Consider the following 22,288-nt stretch of genomic DNA (forward strand, 5'->3'; position numbering starts at 1 on the left):
AGGCAGAGCCCCCGAGTCTGGCTTGCAAAAGCAGAGGGGCCGGACGGAGTGTGTTCCGACAGCCAGCGGGACTTAACATCTGGAATGGTAAAAGTGAACAGCTCTGCTCTCGGAGAGTGGGGAGGGTGAGAGGACACCGGACGGAGAGTTGTTGAGCCCCAGATGACAGAGCTCAGCTCGGTGGGGAACAAAGGCACTGGGAAACGCCATCTCCCTCGCCCATCCCCCAGCCGGAATCCCAAAGGGAACCGGTTCCCGACACCGAACTTGCTTGCGCCAGGCAAACTCCCAATGCTGTGCTTCTGTGGATCCATCCCTCCCACGGGCCTGCCTCCCTCCCGGTGCTGCAGGGCCCCTCCCACAGGGGACCACCCACGCAAAGCGAGCTGAGCCTGCCCCTCCCGCCCCTGTGCACCTTGAGGATCCACCCTGGCTAATCTGCCCTCGGCCAGATCCCATCGAAGCAGCACCACAAGCCTGGCAGCATGCAAGCAGCCCAGGCAGGGGCCACACCACTCCACAGTGAGTCCCGCCCCTGGGAGAGGGGAAGAGAAGGTACACACCAGTCTGACTGTGGCCCCCTAGCGGTGGGCTGGGGGCGGACATCAGGTGTGACTGCGGCCCCGCCCACCAACACAAGTTACTCCAGACAGCACAGCGGAAGTGCCCTGCAGTTCCAGGCCACCCCAGGGACTATCCAAAATGACAAAACAGAAGAATTCTCCTCAAAAGAAACTCCAGGAAGTAGCGACAGCTAGCGAATTGCTCAAAAACTATTTAAGCAATATAACATAACAAGAATTTAGAATAATAGTTGTAAAATTAATTGCTGGACTTGAAAAAAGCATAGAGGACACCAGAGAATCTATTGCTACAGAGATCAAAGGACTAAGAAATAGTCATGAGGAGCTAAAAAATGCTATAAATGAGGTGCAAAATAAAATGGAGGCGGCCATAGCACGGATTGAAGAGGCAGAGGAGAGAATAGGTGAATTAGAAGATTAAATTATGGAAAAAGAGGAAGCTGAGAAAAAGATAAAAAAAATCCAGGAGTATGAGGGGAGAATTAGAGACCTAAATGATGCAATCAAATGGAATAATATCTGTATAATAGGAATTCCAGAAGAGTAAGAGAGAGAGAAAGGGGCTGAAGGTGTACTTGAACAAATCATAGCTGAGAACTTCCCTGATCTGGGGAAGGACAAAGGCATTGAAATCCAAGAGGCACAGAGAACTCCCTTCAGACGTAACTTGAATCGATCTTCTGCACGACATATCATAGTGAAACTGGCAAAATACAAGGATAAGGAGAAAAATCTGAAAGCAGCTAGGGATAAACATGCTCTAACATATAAAGAGAGACTGATAAGACTAGTGACAGACCTATCTACTGAAACTTGGCAGGCCAGAAAAGAATGGCAGGAAATCTTCAATGGCAGGAAATCAACAGAAGAAATATGCAGCTGAGAATCCTTTATCCAGCAAGTCTGTCATTCACAATAGAAGGAGAGATAAAGGTCTTCCCAAACAAAAACTGAAGGAATTCATCACCACTAAACCAGCCCTACAAGAGATCCTAAGGGGATTCTGTGAGTAAAATGTTGTAAGGACCACAAAGTACCAGAGCCATCACTACAAGCATGAAACCTATAGACATCACAATGACTCTAAACCCATATCTTTCAATAATAACACTGAATGTAAACAGACTAAATGCTCCAACCAAAAGACATAGGGTATCAGAATGGATAAAAAAACAAGACCCATCTATCTGCTGTCCACAAGAGACTCATTTTAGACCTGAGGACACCTTCATATTGAAAGTGAGGGGATGGAGAACTATCATGCTATTGGAAGTCAAAAGAAAGCTGGAGTAGCCATACTTGTATCAGACAAACTAGACTTTAAATTAAAGGCTGTAACAAGAGATGAAGAAGGGCATTATATAATAATTATAGGGTCTATCCATCAGGAAGAGCTAACAATTATAAATGTCTATGCGCCGAATACAGGAGCCCCCATATATATAAAACAATTAATCACAAACATAAGCAACCTTATTGATAAGAATATGGTAACTGCAGGGGACTTTAATACTCCACTTACAACAATGGATAGATCATCTAGACACAGGACCAATAAAGAAACAAGGGCCCTAAATGATACACTGGATCAGATGGACTTGACAGATATATTTAGAACTCTGCATCCCAAAGCAACAGAATACACTTTCTTCGAGTACACATAGAACATTCTCCAAGATAGATCACATACTGGGTCACAAAACAGCCCTTCATAAGTAGACAAGAATTGAGATCATACCATGCATACTTTCAGACCACAATGCTATGAAGCTTGAAATCAACCACAGGAAAAAGTCTTGGAAAACCTCCAAAAGCATGGAGGTTAAAGAATACCCTACTAAAGTATGAATGGGTCAACCACGCAATTAGAGAAGAAATTAAAAAATATATGGAAACAAATGAAAATGAAAATACAACAATCCAAATGCTTTGGGATGCAGTGAAAGCAGTCCAGAGAGGAAAATATATTGCAATCCAGGCCTATCTCAAGAAACAAGAGAAATCCCAAATACAAAATCTAACAGCACATCTAAAGGAAATAGAAGCAGAACAGCAAAGACACCCCAAACCCAGCAGAAGAAGAGAAATAATAAAGATCAGAGCAGAAATAAACAATATAGAATCTAAAAAACTGTAGAGAAGATCAATGAAACCAAGAGTTGGTTTTTTGAAAAAATAAACAAAATTGATAAACCTCTAGCCAGGCTTCTCAAAAAGAAAAGGGAGATGACCCAAGTAGATAAAATCATGAATGAAAATGGAATTATTACAACCAATCCCTCCGAAATACAAGCAATTATCAGGGAATACTATGAAAAATTATATGCCAACAAACTGGACAACCTGGAAGAAATGGACAAATTCCTAAACACCCACACACTTCCAAAACTCAAACAGGAGGAAATAGAAAACTTGAACAGACCCATAAGCAGCAAAGAAATTGAATCAGTTGTCAAAAATCTCCCAACAAATAAGAGTCCAGGACCAGATGGCTTCCCAGGGGAGTTCTACCAGACATTTAAAGCAGAGATAATACCTATCCTTCTCAAGCTATTCCAAAAAATAGAAAGGGAAGGAAAACTTCCAGACTCATTCTATGAAGCCAGCATTACTTTGATTCCCAAACCAGACACACACCCAGCAAAAAAAGAGAACTACAGGCCAATATCCCTGATGAATATGGATGCAAAAATTCTCAATAAGATAGTAGCAAATCGAATTCAACAGCATATAAAAAGAATTATTCACCATGATCAAGTGGGATTCATTCCCAGGCTGCAGGGCTGGTTCAACATTCGCAAATCAATCAATGTGATACATCACATTAATAAAAAAAAACGAAAAGAACCATATGATCCTGTCAATTGATGCAGAAAAAGCATTTGACAAAATGCAGCATCCTTTCTTAATAAAAGCCCTCAAGACAGTTGGGATAGAAGGAAATACTTAAACATCATAAAAGCCATTTACGAAAAGCCCACAGCTAATATCATCCTCAATGGGGAAAAACTGAGGGCTTTCCCCCTGAGATCAGGAACACGACAGGGATGTCCACTCTCACCGCTGTTGTTTACCATAGTGTTGGAAGTTCTAGCATCAGCAATCAGACAACAAAAGGAAATCAAAGGCATCAAAATTGGCAAAGATGAAGTCAAGCTTTCACTTTTTGCAGATGACATGGTATTATACATGGAAAATCCGATAGACTCCGCCAAAAGTCTGCTAGAACTGATACATGAATTCAGCAAAGTCGCAGGATACAAAATCAATGTACAGAAATCAGTTGCATTCTTATACACTAATAATGAAGCAACAGAAAGACAAATAAAGAAACTGATCCCATTCACAATTGCACCAAGAATCATGAAATACCTAGGCATAAACCTAACCAAAGATTTAAAAGATCTGTATGCTGAAAACTATACAAAGCTTATGAGGGAAATTGAAGAAGATACAAAGAAATGGAAAAACATTCCATGCTCATGGATTGGAAGAATAAATATTGTTAAAATGTCAATACTACCCAAAGCAATCTACACATTCAATGCAATCCCAATCAATATTGCACCAGCATTCTTCTCGAAGCTGAAACAAGCAATCCTAAAATTTGTATGGAACCACAAAAGACCCCAAATAGCCAAAGTAATATTGAAGAAGAAGAAGACCAAAGCAGGAGGCATCACAATCCCAGACTTTAGCCTCTACTACAAAGCTGTAATCATCAAGACAGCACGGTATCGGCACAACAACAGACACATAGACCAATGGAATAGAGATTCCAGAACTGGACCCACAAAAGTATGGCCAACTAATCTTTGACAAAGCAGGAACAAATATCCAGTGGAAAAAAGACTCTAACAAATGGTGCTGGGAGAACTGGACAGTGACATGCAGAAGGATGAAACTAGACCACTTTCTTCCACCATTCACAAAAATAAACTCAAAATGGATGAAGGGCCTGAATGTGAGACAGGAAACCATCAAATCCCTAGAGGAGAAAGCAGGAAAAAAACCTCTCTGACCTCAGCTGCAGCAATTTCTTACTCGACACATCTCCAAAGGCAAGGGAATTAAAAGCAAAAATGAACTACTGGGACCACATGAAGATAAAAAGCTTCTGCATTGCAAAGGAAACAATCAACAAAACTAAAAGGCAACAGATAGAATGGGAAAAGATATTTGCAAATGACATATCGGACAAAGGGCTAGTATCCAAAATCTGTAAAGAACTCACCAAACTCCTCACCTGAAAAACAAATAATCCAGTGAAGAAATGGGCAGAAGACATGAATGGACACTTCTTTAAAGAAGACATCCAGATGGCCAACAGGCACATGAAAAGATGTTCAACATCACTCCTCATCAAGGAAATACAAATCAAAACCACAGTGAGATATCACCTCAGGCCACTCAGAGTGGCTAAGATGAACAAATCAGGAGACTATAGATGCTGGCGAGGATGTGGAGAAACGGGAACCCTCTTGCACGGTTGGTGGGAATGTAAACTGGTGCAGCCACTCTGGAAAACAGTGTGGACGTTCCTCAAAAAATTAAAAATAGGTCTACCCTATGACCCAGAAATAGCACTGCTAGGAATTTACCCAAGGGATACAGGAGTGCTGATGCATAGGAGCACTTGTACCCCAATGTTTATAGCAGCGCTTTCAACAATAGCCAAATTATGGAAAGAGCCTAAATGTCCATCAACGGATGAATGGATAAAGAAATTGTGGTTTAGATACACAATGGAATACTACGTGGCAATGAGAAAGAATGAAATATGGCCTTTTGTAGCAACGTGGATGGAACTGGAGATTGTTATGCTAAGTGAAATAAGTCATACAGAGAAAGAGAGATACCGTATGTTTTCACTCTTATGTGGATCCTGAGAAACTTAACAGAAGACCATGGGGAAGGGGATGGGGGAAAAAAAAGAGAGGGAGGGAGCCAAAGCATAAGAGACTCTTAAAAACTGAGAATACACTGAGGGTTGATGGGGGGTAGGAGGGAGGGGAAAGTGGGTGATGGGCATTGAGGGGGGCACCTATTGGGATGAGTACTAGGTTTTATATGGAAACCAATTTGACAATAAATTTCATATTCAAAATAAATAGACAGACAAGGGATAATGGAATTGATAAAAACAAAACAAAGCAAAAGACCCATCTATATGCTGCCTGTAAGAAAGTTCAGACTTAAACACATACAGACTGAAAGTGAAGAGATGGAAAAACAAACCATGCCAATGGTATGGGGGGAAAAAAGCCATAATACTTAAATAAACTTTAAAGTTTTTTTTTTTAATGTTTATTTATTTTTGAAAGAGAGAGAGTGACAGAGCGTGAGCAGGGGAGGGGCAGAGAGAGAGGGAGACACAGAATCTGAAGCAGGCTCCAGGCTCTGAGCTGTCAGCACAGAGCCTGACACAGGGCTCGAACTCACGAACCATGAGATCATGACCTGAGCCGAAGTCAGATGCTCAACCGACTGAGCCACCCAGGTGCCCCAGATTAAATAAACTTTAAAATAAAGACTGTAACAATAGACAGAGAGGGGCATTGCATAATGATAAAGGAATCAATCCAAGAAGAAGATATAACAATTATAAATATCTGTGCACCCAACATTGGAGCACCTAAATACATAAAGCAAATATTAACATACATAAAGTGAGAAACTGACAGCAACACAATAATAGTAGGTACTTTAACACCACATTTACATCAATAGATAGATCATTCAGGCAGAAAATCAATAAGAAACAGGGTCTTTAATGACACATTTGACTAGATAGACTCAACAGATACATACAGAACATTCCATCCAAAAACAACAGAATACACATTCTTTTCAAGCGCACATGGAACATTTTCCTAGGTAGATCATATATTAAACCACAAAACAAGTCTCAATAATTTAGTAAGATTAAAATCATATCAAATATCTTTTCCAACCATAATAGTATGACACTAGAAATCAATTATAAGAAAAAAACTCTTTGGAAAAAGCACAAACCTTAGATTTTAAACAACATGCTACTAAATAACCAATAGGTCAAGAAAGAAATCAAATGGAAAATTAAAAAATACATGGAGGCATGGGATGCCTGGGTGGCTCAGTTGGTTAAGCATCCAACTTGGGCTCAGGTCATGATCTCGCAGTTTGTGATTCCGAGCCCCAACTGGGCTCTGTGCTGACAGCTCGGAGTCTGGAGTCTGCTTCATATTCTGTGTCTCCCTCTCTCTCTGCCCCTCCCCTGCTTGTGCTGTGTCTGTCTCTCTCAAAAGTGAATAAACGTTAAAACATTTTTAAAAAATACACGGAGCAAATGAAAATGAAAACACAATAGTCCAAAATCTTTGGGATGCAGCAAAGAAGTTCTAAAGAGGGAAATTTCTAACCATACACACCTACCTCAAGAAATAAGAAAAATCTCTAATAAACAATCTAAGCTTACATGTCATGGACCCAGAAAAATAACAAAGTCCAAAGTCAGTAGAAGGAAAGAAATAATAAAGAACAGAAAAAAAATAAGTGAAACAGAGAATAAACATATATACATACATACATATACATAAAAAAGATCATGGAAACCGAGAGTTAGTTCTTTGAAAAAATAAACAAATTTGATGAACCTTTAGCCAGAATCATCAAGAAAAAAGAGGACTCCAATGAATAAAATCAGAAATTAGAAGTAATAAACACCACAGAAATATAAAGGATTATAAGAGACTATTATGAGAAATTATATGCCAACAAATTGGGCCACGTCCAAGAAATGGATAAATTCCTAGAAATATATAAGTTCTCAAAACTGAATTAAGAACAAATAGAAATTCTGAACACAGTACTAGTAACAAAACTGAATCAGTAATCAAAAATTCCTAACGAATAAGTCTAGGACTAGATGGATTCACAGGTGAACTCTACCAAACATTTAAAGACTCTACCAAACAATTTTCTCCTCCAACCATCCCAACAAGAGGAAGGAAAGCTCCCAAATGCATTCTATGAGCCAGCATTACCTGGATACCAAAAACAGACAAAGACACTGCATAAAAAGAACTCTACAAACCAATACACCTGATAAACATAGATGAAAATATGTAATAAAACATTAGCAAACCATGTCCAACAATGCATTAAAACAGTTATTCACCATGATTGAGTGGGATTAATTCCAGGGATGCAAGGATGTTTCAATATTTGCAAATCAATCAATGTCATACACCATATTAACGAAACGAAGGATAAAATTATATGACCATCTCAATAGATACAGAAAAAAATTTTAGCAAAATTCAACATCATTCATGATAAAAATTCTCAAGTGTGTTTACAGGGAACATACATCAACATAACAAAGGCCACGTAGGACACACCCACACCTGATAGGTCATACTCAATGGTGAAAAACAGCTTTTCCTCTAAGACGAGCAACATGACGATGATGTTCACTCTAACCACTTTTATTCAACATAGTACTGGAAGTCCTAGCCACATAATCAGATAAGAAAAAGAAATAAAAGGCATAAGAGATTGAAAATGGAAAGAAAAGCTGTTACTATTTACAGATGACAACACTATACATAAAAACTCTAAAGAAGCCACCAAAAAAACTTTTAGAGTAAATGAATTCAATAGAGTTGTAGGATACAAAATTAATCTACAGAAATATGTTTTTATACACAAATAATAAAGCAGCAGAAAGAGAAATTAAGGAAATAATCCCATTTACACTGTACCAAAAGGAATAAAATATCTAAGAATAAAGTTAGCTAATGAGATGAAAGAACCATACTCTGAAAACTGTGAGTCACTGATGAAAGAAACTGAAGAGGACACGAAGAAATGGAAAGATATACTATGCTCATAGATTGGAAGAATTCATATCATTAGAATGTCAGACTACCCAAAGCAATCTATGGATTCAAGGCAGTCCCCATCAATACCAATAGCATTTTTCACAGAACTAGTACAAACAATCCTAAAATTTGTATGGACCTACAAGAGACCTTGAACAGCCAAAGCAATATTGAGAAAGAACAGCAAAGCTGGAGGCATAAAAATTCCAGATTTCAAGATATACTAAAAAGCTATAGTAATCAAGACAGTATGGCACCAGCACGTACACAGATACGTAGGTCAATGGGACAGGATAGAAAGCCCAGAAATAAATCCACATTTAAACGGCCAATTAATCTATGACAAAGGAGGCAGGAATGAAGAAAGACAGTCTTTTCAAGACAGCTACATGCAAAAGAATGAAACTAGACCACTTTCTTAACACCATACACAAAAACTCAAAGTGGATTAAAGATCTAAAAGTGAGAACTGAAACCATAAAGTTCCTAAAAGAAAGCATAGGCAGTAATTTCTTGGACATCATCCTTAGCAACATATTTAAGGATATATCTCTCCAGGCAAGGGAAACAAAAGAAAAATAAGCGATTGTGACTCTACCAAAATAAAATGTAGAGCAAAAGAAACCATTAATAAAACAAAAAGGTAACCTAGAAGATATTTGCAAGACATTGCAATAAGGAATTAATATACAGAATATGTAAAGAATTTATACAACTCAACATTAAAAAAATGTGATTGAAAAATGGGCAGAGGACCTGAATAGACATTTTCCCAAAGAAGACACGCAGATGGCCAACAGACAACATTAAAAGATGTTTAACATTAGTGATTATCAGGAAAACGCAGATCAAAACCACAATGAGATATCACCTCACACATATCAGAATGGCTAATAACAAAAAGACAGGAAATAACAAGTGTTGGCAAGGATGTGGAGAAAAGGGAACCAATAGGAAAATCCCCATTAGTAGGAATTTAAATTGGTGCAAGCACTGTGGAAAAAAGTATAGAGTTTCCTCAAGAAATTAAAAATAAAAATATCACAGGATCTAGTAATTTTACTACTAGTTATTTACCCAAAGAAATGAAAACACTAATTCTGAAAGATATGTGGACCCCTATGTTTGTGGTGGCATTATTTACAATACCCAGACGTGGAAGCATCCCAAGTGCCCACCCATAGATGAACGGATAAAGACGATGTATATACACACAAAAGGATATTACTCAGTCATAAAAAAAAAAAAAAAAGACTGTGATCTTGCCATTTGTAACAACATGGATGGACCTAGCCGGTATTGTACTAAGTGAAATAAGTCAGAGAAAGACAAATACCACATGACTTCACTTATATGTGGAATCTAAAAACAAAACAAGTGAACAAACTAACAACAACAGCAACAAAGCCAAAAGAGATCCATGAATACAGAGCATAATCTGGTAGTTGTCAGAGGGCTGGGGGATGGGCAAAATGCATAAAGGTGGGTGGAAGATACAGGCTTCCAGTTACGAATGAATAAGTCATGGGATGAAAGGTACAGCACAGTGAATACAGTCAATGATATCATAATAGTGTTGTGTGGTGATAAGGGGTGGTTACACTTGAAGTGAGCACAGCATCATGTACAGAGTTGTTGACTGCTATGTTGTATGACTAATGTAGCATTAGGAGTCAACTATACCTCAGTAAAAGAACTTTCCTTTGACATTTATAGAAAATTCTACTCAACAATAGCAAAATACACAATCTTTTCAAGTTGCATATAAAACATTCATCAATAGACTACATGCTGAGTGATAAGGCAAGTCTTAGTAAATTGAAAAGGATTAAAATCACACAGAAGATGTTCTTTTGATCTCAGTGGATTTAAACTACATAGCAGTAACAATAAACAATAAAGGAATAACAGTAATTCCTTAGGAAAACACCCACATATTTGATAATTAACGAACACACTTCTAAATACATCATGGTCACAGAAGAAATCGCAGGAATATTTAGGAGATATTTTGAACAGAAAAAACAAAAATTTTCAAATTATGTAAGATGTAGCTAAAGCAGTGCTTAGAGAACATTTACATTTTTTAAATGCTTATACCAGTAATTTAGGGTCTAACATCAAGCTCCAACCTGAAGAAACTAGAAAAGGAAGATTCAAAGAAGTCCAGAATAAACAAAGCAAAATAAACATAAAAGAAAACAGCATGATTAAAATAAGTGTAAAGCAAAAAAAAAAAAAAAAAAAAAAAAGGCAGTAAAAACTGGTTCTTAAAACAAGACAAATGAGGTTGATAAATCTCTATTCAGACTGATCAAGCACACTATAAAAAGAAGATAGAAATTAACCAATATTAGGAATGAATGGTAGAGGGGTCTACAGGTCTTACAGATAACAAATGACTATCAGCAAATATGAAGAATATTTATGACCTGTTTTACATTTTGAATAAAATTGACAAATTCCTTGAAAGACACAAACTACTAAATATCACCCAAGAAGATATAGATAACCGTAATAGCCCCATATCTATTAAAAAATTTTAAATTCTTAGTTAAAAACCTTCCCATATATTAAAGAAAACCTTCAGAAGTATTAACAAAACAAATATAGACAAATTTTTCTAGAAAAGAGAGGAGGAGGAAATACCCCAACTCATTTATGATGCAGTATTACCCAGATATCAAACCAGACAGAATAGAATATTCCAATCCCATATCCCTCAAGATTGCAGATGCAAAAAATTCTAGCAAATCAAATCCAGCAATATAAAAAACTTTTTGACAAATTAGGATTTATCTCAGAAATGCAGTTTGGTTTACTATTTAATATTCAGCGTAATACACCTTTTTATAAGATTTAAAAGGAAGGGGCACCTGGGTGGCTCAGTCAGTTGAGTGGCAGACTCTTGATTTCTGCTCAGGTTATGACCTCTGTGCTGAGCGCAGGGCCAGCTTAAGATTCTCTCTCTCCCCCACTATGCCCCTCACCTCTGCATACGCACATGCTGTCTCTAAAAAAAAAACTTAAAAAAAAAAGATATAAAAGAAAGAACCATATAATCATCTCCGCAAATGCAGTAAAGACATTTGAGAGAATTTATCACTCATTCTGAGAAGCACTAAGAAAGTGCTTCTCTGAAAAACCTACAGCTAACGTCATACCTAAAGGCAAAACCTGTTCCCCTAAGGCCAAGAAGAATGGACATTCTTACCACTTCGATTCAACATCATATGTAGGTCCTAGCCAGTGCAATGAGTCAAAACACAAAACAAAACAAAAGAACTGAAAAGGAAGTAATGCTTTATTTAGTTGCTGTCAATATTTTGTACAAAATTCTAGAAAATCTACATGAGTCGCGTGTTGTGTTAGATTGTTATAGTAAACCTCCCCCAGTTGGTGCATCCACAACTTTGGTGTACCCACCCACACCGACTCTGGGTTTGGTCATGTGACTTGATTTGGCCAATGAGACAACAGCAAACATAAGAGGCCCAGAGGTGTGAAAAGCACTCGCTCAGCGAGCCTTGTTGCTCTTTGTGAAGAATCCCTGGTTAAACTGGCAAAGGCACTGAAACCAAATGGAGCAGAAACATGTAAATTCTGGTGAGCTTCAAGTGTCCTTTATCCAAGGAGTCTTTCTGAAAGCACTTCTCAGTCCTCAATGGACATAGTTCACGCACTTCCGTCTTCCTGCTAGTCTCCTCTCCTCTCATTTTCTCCCCTTTCTCCTTCTTAAACTTTTCCCTTACTTCCCCATTTTTCTCATGTTACTGTATCTGCTGTTACAGCGTTCCCTCCCTGACAAGGTCCAGAACTTTTTAAAGGGTCACGTACTTTTCATTTAATACGGTCGCTGGCATAATGATTGTTAATAAAATATTTGAAGAGTAAGTGACTGGGAAACATCTCTTTGTTTCTGATTATTATCAAGATAAAGAATTTTTTTATATATTTTTGTTTAATCTAACATTCACAAAAGTATTTACTGAGTAATTACTATGTGCCAGTCCTGTCAAGTGAACTAGCTTAGAAAACAACTGGTTGTTGGGGCCCCTGGGTGGCTCAGTCAGTTAAGTGTCTGACTTCAGCTCAGGTCATGATCTCACAGTTTGTGGATTCAAGCCCCGTGTCGGGCTCTGTGCTGACGGCTCGGAGCCTGGAGCCTGCTTCAGGTTCTGTGTCTCCCTCTCTCTCTGCCCCTCCCCTGCTCATGCTCACTCGCTCTCAAAAATAAACATTAAAAAAATTGTAAACAACTAGTTCTTATGAGGGATACGAATGTCATTATTGGTAGATATATTGGGCACTATTATGCCTATTGTTAAAATATCTAGATAGTCAGTTTGTCTTACCTCATTAAACAGAAGAAAAAACGTATTCATTTTATGCTCATAAAGCAACATTTACACAGTTGTAACCTCCTGAACCAAAGGGTTGGATCAGAAAATTAAGTCGTGATTTGGTAATGTGTTTGAATCTATGTGACTTATTAATATCTTCTTTGTAAATAATTTTTATTTTTATTTATTTTTAAAATTGTTTATTATTTATTCACTTTTGAGAGCCAGAGAAAGACAGAGTGCAAGTGGGGGAGGGGCAAAGAGAGCAGGAGACAGAATCCGAAGCAGGCTCCAGGCCCTGAGCTGTCAGCACCGAGCCCTGTGGGGGGCTTGAACCCAGGAACCAGGAGATCATGACCTAAGCAGAAGTCAGACGCTCAACCGACTGAGCCACCCAGGCACCCCAGTAATTTTTATTTTTAAATAGTTTAAGACTTCCCAGAAGATGCAAAAATAGTTCTGTGTATCCTTCAACTAGCTTCCCCCATAATGATATCTTAAGAGTAGTAATACATTATCAAAGTCAGGAAAGTGACATTGTTACAATATTATTAATTTAGTTACAGACTAAAAGTTCTTTTTAATAAATCCTTGTTTTCTATGTAGATTTTCACTTCATTACCACCTCTTACTCTGGGAATCTTTGAACAGTGTTGCAGTGAGAAGAGCCTGCTTAGGTGCCCACAACTCTATAGGATTTCTCAGGCAGGGAAAATTTTCAACACAAAGGTAAACAGAAGATTTAATGCAGGTTTTCATCTCAACTCCAAAGGTACCTCTTTTCCTTTTCTGATGCTTAAAAAAAATAATTTAAAAACCAAGGAATGCAGCCTTGTACAATCATTTACCTTGTAGTTTAGTTTATCTAGGGAACTGAGATTTAAATAACAATATGTGGCAGAGGGAAACTAAAGAAAAAGAAGCAAGGCACCATGTGTGGTCCCACAAACTGTGCACAGAGCAGCTTCAGGAGGCATGCTGTGCATTGGGCCAATCCTGGAAAATACAAATGAGGGACTCAGGCCTATTTTTAGAGGAGACAAGCGATTCTTCTGGAATGCTTTCTTCCTGGGATCACGGAGTTGAGATTTAGAGTAAACCTAACTGCATCCCAGTCATTAGTGAAGCTTTAAAAATATATGGACACCTGCAAGTATCTTTTCAAATTAGTACTTTTGCTTTCTTTGGGTAAGTACCATTTGGGTAAATACCACAGTAAGTGCGATTATTGGACCACATGATAATTATATTTTTAATATTCTGAGTAACTGTCATAGTGTTTTCCACGATGGGTGTACCAATTTGCATTTATACAGTACATGAAGGTTCCTTTTTCTCTACATTCTGGCCAACACTTGTTATTCCATGAGTTTTTTTCATTCAGCCATTTGACAGGTATAAATTGATATCTCATTGTGGTTTTGACTTGCATTTCCATGATGACTGGTGATGTTGAACATCTTTTCATGTGTCAGCCATCTGTATGTCTTCTTTGGGAAAATGTCTATTCAGGCCCTCTGCCCATTTTTTTTTTTTTTTTTAATTTACATCAAAATTAGTTAGCATATAGTGCAAGAATGATTTCAGGAGTAGATTCCTTACCCATTTAGCCCATCCCCCCCTCCCTCAACCCCTCCAGTAACCCTCTGTTTGTTCTCCTTATTTAAGAGTCTCTTATGTTTTGTCCCCCTCCCTGTTTTTATATTATTTTTGCTTCCCTTCCCTTATGTTCATCTGTTTTGTCTCTTAAAGTCCTCATATGAGTGAAGTCATATCATTTTTGTCTTTCTCTAATTTCACTTAGCATAATACCCTCCAGTTCCATCCATGTAGTTGCAAATGGCAAGCTTTCATTCTTTTTGATTGCCGAGTAATACTCCATTGTATATATATGCCACATCTTTATCCATTCCTCCATCGATGGACATTTGGGCTCTTTCCATACTTGGGCTATTGTCGATAGTGCTCTATAAAATGGGGGTGCATGTGTCCCTTTGAAACAGCACACCTGTATCCCAGCAATTGCTGGGTCGTAGGGTAGTTCTATTTTTAGTTTTTTGAGTTTTCCAGAGTGGCTGCACCAGCTTGCATGACCATCCTCTGCCCATTTTTAAATCACATTATTTGTTTTCTTGGTATTGAGTTGAACTTACGCTCATAAAAAAACTTACTTGTTCTTTATATATTTTGCATATTAATCCCTATGCACCCATATATTTATTGCAGCATTATCTGCAATAGCCAAGATATGGAAGCAACAACCCAAGTGTCCATCAGTAGACAAATGGGTAAAGAAGATGTGGTATATATAAGCAATGGACTATTACTCACCTATAAAAAGAATGAAATCTTGCCATTTGCAACAACATGGATGGACCTACAGGGTATAATGCTAAGTGAAATAAGTCAGTCAGAGAAAGACAAATCCCATATGATTTTATTCATATGTGGAATCTAAGAAACAAGTGAACAAAGGAAAAAAGAGTCAAAAAGTAGACTCTTAAATACAGAGAATGAACTGGTGGTTTCCAGATGAGAGGTGGGTAAGAGAATGGGTAAAATAGAGAATCAAGAGTACACTTATCATAATGAGCACTGAATAGTGTTTAGAATTATTAGTCATTATATTGTACACTTGAAACTAATATAACACTATGTTAATTGTGCTTCAATTAAAAAAATATATAGATGCCTGGAAGAAACATGGGTCTTTTTTTTATATTAAATACAATTAAAACATTTTTTTAACTGTTATTCAATTTTGGGAGACAGAGACAGAGTATGAGTGGGGAAGTCATACACTTAACCCACTGAGCCACCCAGGCACCCATATATTAAATATAATTTATAATATAATTATAATATATAATTTATAATATGTATTATATATAATTTTATAATATAATTATATAATTTATAATATAATTTATTGTCAAATTGGTTTCCGTACAACACTCAGTGCTCATCCCAACAGGTGCCCTCCTCAGTGCCCAACACCCACTTTCCCCTGTATTGAGTCTTACTTCATGGCTCAGAATATGGTCTATCTGATAAGTATTTCATCTTTACTTGGACAGAATGTTAAATGAGGTCAACTTCGTAGTGTTCAAACTTCTACATTCTTCTACATTAATTTTCTGTCTAATTACTCAGTTGGAGAGGAACTAAAATCTCCAACCCAAAGTATGGATTCATCTATATCCCCTGAAGTTCTATCAGGTTTGCTTCATGTATTTTGCAGTTCTGTTATTAGGTGTATAAATGTTTAGGATTCTTATATTGTCTTGATTGATCCCTTTTTCATTATGAAATTACCTTTATTATTTTCTTCTTTGATCTTGTCTATTTTGTCTGATAGTAATATGACAACTCCAGTTTTTTTTAGTGTTTTTATGATATATCTTTTCCATCCTTTTATTTTTATTTATTTATTTATTTATTTATTTATTTATTTATTTATTTATTTGAGTCTTCTAGTGGGCAGTTTGTAGTCTTTGTTATCTAGTCTGATATTACGTCTCTATACTGCATGTTTAAAGTATTTACATTTTCATATGTTTATTGATGTGTTTTGGTTCAAATTTAACCATCTTTCTATACATTTTTGATTTTTCCTAATTATAATTTGTTTCCTTGTTTTCTCTTGTTCTGACTTCTTTTGGATTAATTTTTGTGAATTCCATTTCATCTCCTTGTTGGCTTCTTAGCTATAATTCTTTTCTTTAAAGAATTTGCTTTAGGGTTTATACCATGTATTGTTAAAGTTAGTGTAGTATGACTTCAAGTGATACACTAATTCACATACAGTATAAAAACCTTACTAGTACACTTCCATTTCTCTCCTTCTGACCTTTGGACTAATGTTGTCATACATGTTACTTTTACATATGTTAACAACCCCACACCATATTAATACTTGTGCTTGAACAATTATTTTTCAAAGTGACTTAAATAGTAAGAGAAACACTTAGATCTTTACCCATACTTTTGTCATTTCCAGTAATCTTCTACCCTTTGTGTGGATTCACATTAATATGTGTTCTAATTTCCTTCTGCCTGCAGAGCTTCCTTTAACATTCCTTGTAGTGCAAATCTGCTGGCAGTGAACTCTTAGTTTTTATGGAACTCAAAAAGTCTTCATTTGACCTTCATTTTTGAAAGTTATTTTTGGTTGGCATAAAATTCTAGGTTTGACAGTTTATTTCTTTCAGTAATTTCTATTGTCTTCTTACTTGCATTGTTTTGATGTGGAATTACTGTCATCCTCACTTTATACCTTTCATGTGTCTTTTTTCATCTGGATGCTTTGAAGATTTTTTTCCCCCCAGATTTGAGCAATTGGATTGTGGTGACTTGTTTCTTCATGGTTCCTGTGCTTGGGGTGCACTGAGGATTTGGATCTGTAGGTTTATACTAAGAAGATGAGGGGGCCCCTCGGGGCTCAGTCGGTTAGGTGTCTGACTCAGCTCAGGTCATGATCTCACGGTTCGTGAGTTCGAGCCCTGTGTCGGGCTTTGTGCTGCCAGCTCAGAGCCTGGAACCTGCTTCAGATTCTGTGTCTCCCTCTCTCTCTGCCCCTCCCCCGCTCATGCTTTCTGTCTCAACAATAAGTAAATGTTAAAAAAAAAAAAAAAAGTTCAGCAAACTATGGGCTATAGGCCAAATCTAGTCCGTTGCCTGATTTCATAAAATTTTATTGGGAAACAGCCATGACCATTCATTCACAAATTCATTATGATTATCGTAGAGGTACAACAGCAGAATTGAATAGTTGTAATGGAGATCTTGTGGCCCCCAAAGAATAAAATAGTTTTTTTTCCATCTTGTCCTTTACAAAAAAAGTTTCTTGGTTTATAGTTTACATCAAATTTGGAAAATTTTCAGCCATTGTATTTTCAAATATTTTTTCTGGCCTATCTTCTCTCCTTCTGTTGCTTCCAATTATACATATGTTAGATCACTTGAAGTTGTCCAAAACTTCATTGAACCTATACCTTTGTTTTATACATCCTCCTCTCTGTTAAATTTTGTTTTGTTTGGGTGTTTTGTTATCATTTTGTCTTCAATTACTTCTGCAATATCTATGCCATTAATTCTTTCTTCTGCAATGCTGAATCTGCATTACTGCCGTCTAGTAAGTTTATTATCTCAAAATTTATAGTTTTTAATCCATTAAATTTCTATCTGGAAATTTTTTATATCTTCTACTTCCCTACTAAGCTTTTGAACATAAAGAATAAATACTGTTTCAAAAAAGGAAAAGAATAGAGTTATACTCTTTCAACATTCTTATCTGCAAATTTTAATATGTGTGTTGGTTGTAGGCTGGATTTAATTAATTTTTACTTCCTCATTTTGGGTAGTGTTTTTCTGCCTTTTTTTTTTTAATGCCTGATAATTCTGAATTGGATTTGTCCTACGTGATAGATATTTTTGTATAACCATGAATATATTTTTTCCCTTTACATTGATTGATTGATTGAAGTACAGTTGACACACAATGCTACATTAGTTTCAGGTGTAAAACAGTGATTCAAGAAGCCTATACATTATTCTACCTACATCTATTCTATACAAGTGTAGCTACCATCAGTCAGCATACAACACTATTATAATACCATTAACTATATTCCCTGTGCTTTACCTTTTATCCCCATGACTTACTCATTCCACACTGGAAGCCTCACCCCCCCTCACCCATTTTTCCCATGCCTCCACTCTCCCATTCCTCTGGCAACTTCCAGTGTATTCTCTGTATCGATTTCTTATGGTTTTTGTTTGTTCGTTTATTTTTTAGATCACACATATAAGTGAAATCATATGGTATTTGTCATCCTCTGCCTGATTTAGTTCACTTATCATAGTACCCTCTAGGCCCATCCATATTGTTGCAAATGGTGGGATCTCCTACTTTATGGCTGAGCAGTATTCCATTGTATATACATACCACGTCTTCTTTATCCCTTCATGTACGGATGGACACTTGGGTTGCTTCCATATCTTGGCTATTGCAAATAATGCTGCGGTAAATATAGTGGTGCATGTATCTGTATGAATTAGTGTTTTTGGTTTTCTTGGGTAAATATCCAGTAGTGGTATTACTAGATCATATGGCATTACTAGATGTAATTTTTTGAGAAAACTCCATACTGTTTTCTACTGTGGCTGCACCAGTTTGCATTGCTACCAATAGTGCACGAGGGTTCTTTTTTCTCCATCTCTTCACCAACACTTGTTATATCTTGTCTTTTTGATTCTACCCATTCTGATAGGTGTAAGGTGGTCTCTCATTGTGGTTTTGATTTGCCTTTTTCAGATGATTAGTGATGTTGACCATCTTTTCATGTGTCAGTTGGCCATTTGTAAGTCTTCTTTGGAAAAATGTCTATTTAAATCCTCTTCCCATTTTTATTTTTTTATTTTTATTTTTTTTAATTTTTTTAAACATTTATTTATTTTTGAGAGAGAGAGAGACAGAGCATGAACGGGGGAGGGTCAGAGAGAGGGAGACACAGAATCTGAAACAGGCTCCAGGCTCTGGGCTGTCAGCACAGAGCCCGATGCAGGGCTCGAACTCACAGACCGCAAGATCATGACCTGAGCCGAAGTCAGCTGCCCAACCGACTGAGCCACCCAGGCGCCCCTCTCTTCCCATTTTTAAATCAGATTATGTGTTTTTGTGTGTGTGTTGTACAAGTTTTTTTACAAATATATTTTGGAAATTTACTCCTTATTGGATGAATCATTTGCAAATATCTTCTCCCATTTAGTAAGATGCCTTTTTGTTTTCCTGATGGCTTCCTTTGCTGTGCACAAAAGTTTTTTATTTTGTATCACCATGACTATTCTTGAGTTTTGTTCTGGAATACCAGCACGTTAACTGGAAACAATTTAGCCCTTTTGGATCTGCATTTTAATATTAGGAAGGACAGGAGTTGTGCTAAGTCCAAGGATAATTTTTCTCCACAGAGACAGAAACTTCTATGTATTCTGCCCAATGTTCCATGAACCTTGAGGTTTTCCAGTTTGGCACTAGTTGTGTTTTTAAACCAGTTTCTTACATTCTTTCCTAAAAACAGCTTTACTTCAGGAAATTTAGGTCACAGGACAGATATGTTTTCTTCCACGTATTTTTCTCCTCTAGTCCTTTATCTGTAAGTCTTCCTGGCAAACATAAAAATAACTGATACATTTAGAACCAAAAGAACAAAGATTTGTTTTTGCTGTTGTTCTACCATCTCCTAACCAATGTACTCTTGTTTGACCCTAGAGATTTTATATTATTAATATTTCCTTTAAGAAAATTGTATATGGTTTATTAAAATTTACTTTGACCAAAATCTGGGTGTCGATGTAAAGGTGCAGATTGTATTACATGAAAGAAATTATATTTAAAACACTACAGTTTAAAGATTGAAAAATATTTTTATTTCTTTTACAAATTACTACTTCTGGTTCTTTTTCACTGGATAATTTAGGTTTTTATACTTTTTATAACAAATATTCTATATTTGAATCCTACACATTTATGTTTAATGAGTTTTCAAATAATATCCTTTAATTTCATAGTCATTTCTTTTAGGAGTAGAAGAAATGGAATTTTTCCATATCTAGGAAAACATTTTGGCTTTATAACTGTGTTTCAAACTGCAAGTATATTTCCTAATGTCACATATTTTTAGATTTAGACCAACATACTATCATAACTTTCTTGCTTTGTTTTCTTTTAGGTATTTTGGTTTCAATGCATAAATGCTTTGGTCCATTCCTTCATTCTCTTCTGGTTGCCCATGAAAATGCTGGAGCATGGTAAAGGCTTCATTGTTTCATATATTCAACAAAGAGCATGTTTTTCTCACTGGGGCCAGTATTTCTGTGTGTGTGTGTGTGTGTGTGTGTGCGCGCGCACGCGTGTGTGTTTGTTTCCAAAGAAAGACCTGAAGGCAACAAAAAGGGAATTTTAAAATATGTATAAAATTACAGTCCAGCTGACACTTAACAGTTGATCTTTAGAAAGCATTTTCTTTGTGTCTGACATAAGTAAATTGAGAATTAGTGCTCTTATTGTTCGTTTTTAAGAAATATTTGAGTTGGCAGGTCTGATAGAAAGCATAATCATTCTAATGAATCAAGGTGCCCTCCATTAGTAAGTTTGAAATTTATGTCTATTTTCTTATTTCACTTTCCAAACTTGATGCTACAATTTGGACTATACCACAAGTTTAATACGCTTTATTATTAGACCAAGTCTCCTTTTCCTGATACACGATTTTCCAAATAACATTATGTATGAAGTTTTTCTACAGACTAACGTGGGTCCAATACATCTAAATGTAGGAGATATATTTTTTTTTTTTTTTAATTTTTTTTTTCAACGTTTTTTATTTATTTTTGGGACAGAGAGAGACAGAGCACGAACGGGGGAGGGGCAGAGAGAGAGGGAGACACAGAATCGGAAACAGGCTCCAGACTCCGAGCCATCAGCCCAGAGCCTGACGCGGGGCTCGAACTCACGGACCGCGAGATCGTGACCTGGCTGAAGTCGGACGCTTAACCGACTGCGCCACCCAGGCGCCCCAAATATATTTATGAAGTGTGCTATTGTGTAATGGGTTCACAGCCATAAAGTAAGGTGTGAAATATAATTATTTTTCTTTAACCAGATTTAATTTTCATTGGGTGTTACTAGAAATATATCCTTTATCTTGGACATATTTTTTAAACATTGAGTTTGAGTTGTATGTGTTATTTGTTGGTATTTAAAAGAAAGGATCTGCCATTAATATAGCTAAAGGCCTTCACTGTAAAAACAATGGACAAAAGTTTCAAATGGTAACAAATTATAGCAAAATCACAAGTTTACAAAAAGTTCCTTTAGGATGGAGTTGTGAGGAGCTCCTTGGACCTGCCTCCCACCCAGATAAGCAAAACTGGTCAAAATTATGAAAACGTGACTCTGCACCTTCTCTGGATAGTGTCCTAAAGACAAACGAAGAAACATTTATTCAAGCAAACCTACTACTCAGTAAGAACATTGAGAGTCTATGGCATTGTAGCCATGACCTACTCCTTCCCTATCTTAATCACAACCTAGCTTGATGGAAGCTCCACTACAGCCAAGTGTGGCCAAGAGGGTAGGAATACTAGTATTCTCAATGATCACTCAATGTTACAATATCTCACAGGAGAGCCAGGCCACCGGCATTTCTTATCCCCTGCCCCTAACTTTGAGTTGAAGAGGCCAAATTCCTGATGAGTGTGGCCAAGAGGTTAGAGCTCTCCTTTTCCAATCAACCTATGTCCATAGGACAAAGTCTCTACAACAGGCACAATAGGCTAAGAATACCGGATCCATGATCACTCTCACCACAGCTTGCTTGTAGGGAAGAGAATCTCCAGGAGATTGCTGGGAAGGCAAGCCAAGAAGACCAGTGACGACAACCTCACTACCACCAAAGATAGTGGCAATAAGGTTTTACCTATGGTAACGGGTGGT

The 22,288-nt window shown here is 37.0% G+C and overlaps 1 protein-coding gene across 6 annotated transcripts in view; it reads left to right on the forward strand.

Moving 5' to 3' along the window:
- Positions 1 to 22,288, forward strand: part of LOC109266144 (phospholipid-transporting ATPase IB-like) — a 225,712-nt gene that overhangs the window by 146,143 nt on the left and 57,281 nt on the right. For 5 of the 6 annotated variants that reach the window (XM_019447931.2, XM_053900764.1, XM_053900778.1 and 2 more), the window contains 2 exons: positions 13,399 to 13,521; positions 20,523 to 20,601. In XM_019447931.2, the coding sequence (XP_019303476.2) occupies positions 13,399 to 13,521; positions 20,523 to 20,601 (202 nt within the window). The remainder of the gene's footprint in view (positions 1 to 13,398; positions 13,522 to 20,522; positions 20,602 to 22,288) is intronic. The other variant, XM_053900771.1, reaches the window with a different exon arrangement.

The sequence above is a fragment of the Panthera pardus genome, unplaced genomic scaffold (assembly GCF_024362965.1).
Source record: "Panthera pardus isolate Hobbes unplaced genomic scaffold, ASM2436296v1 HiC_scaffold_1, whole genome shotgun sequence".
Classification (NCBI taxonomy): domain Eukaryota; kingdom Metazoa; phylum Chordata; class Mammalia; order Carnivora; family Felidae; genus Panthera; species Panthera pardus.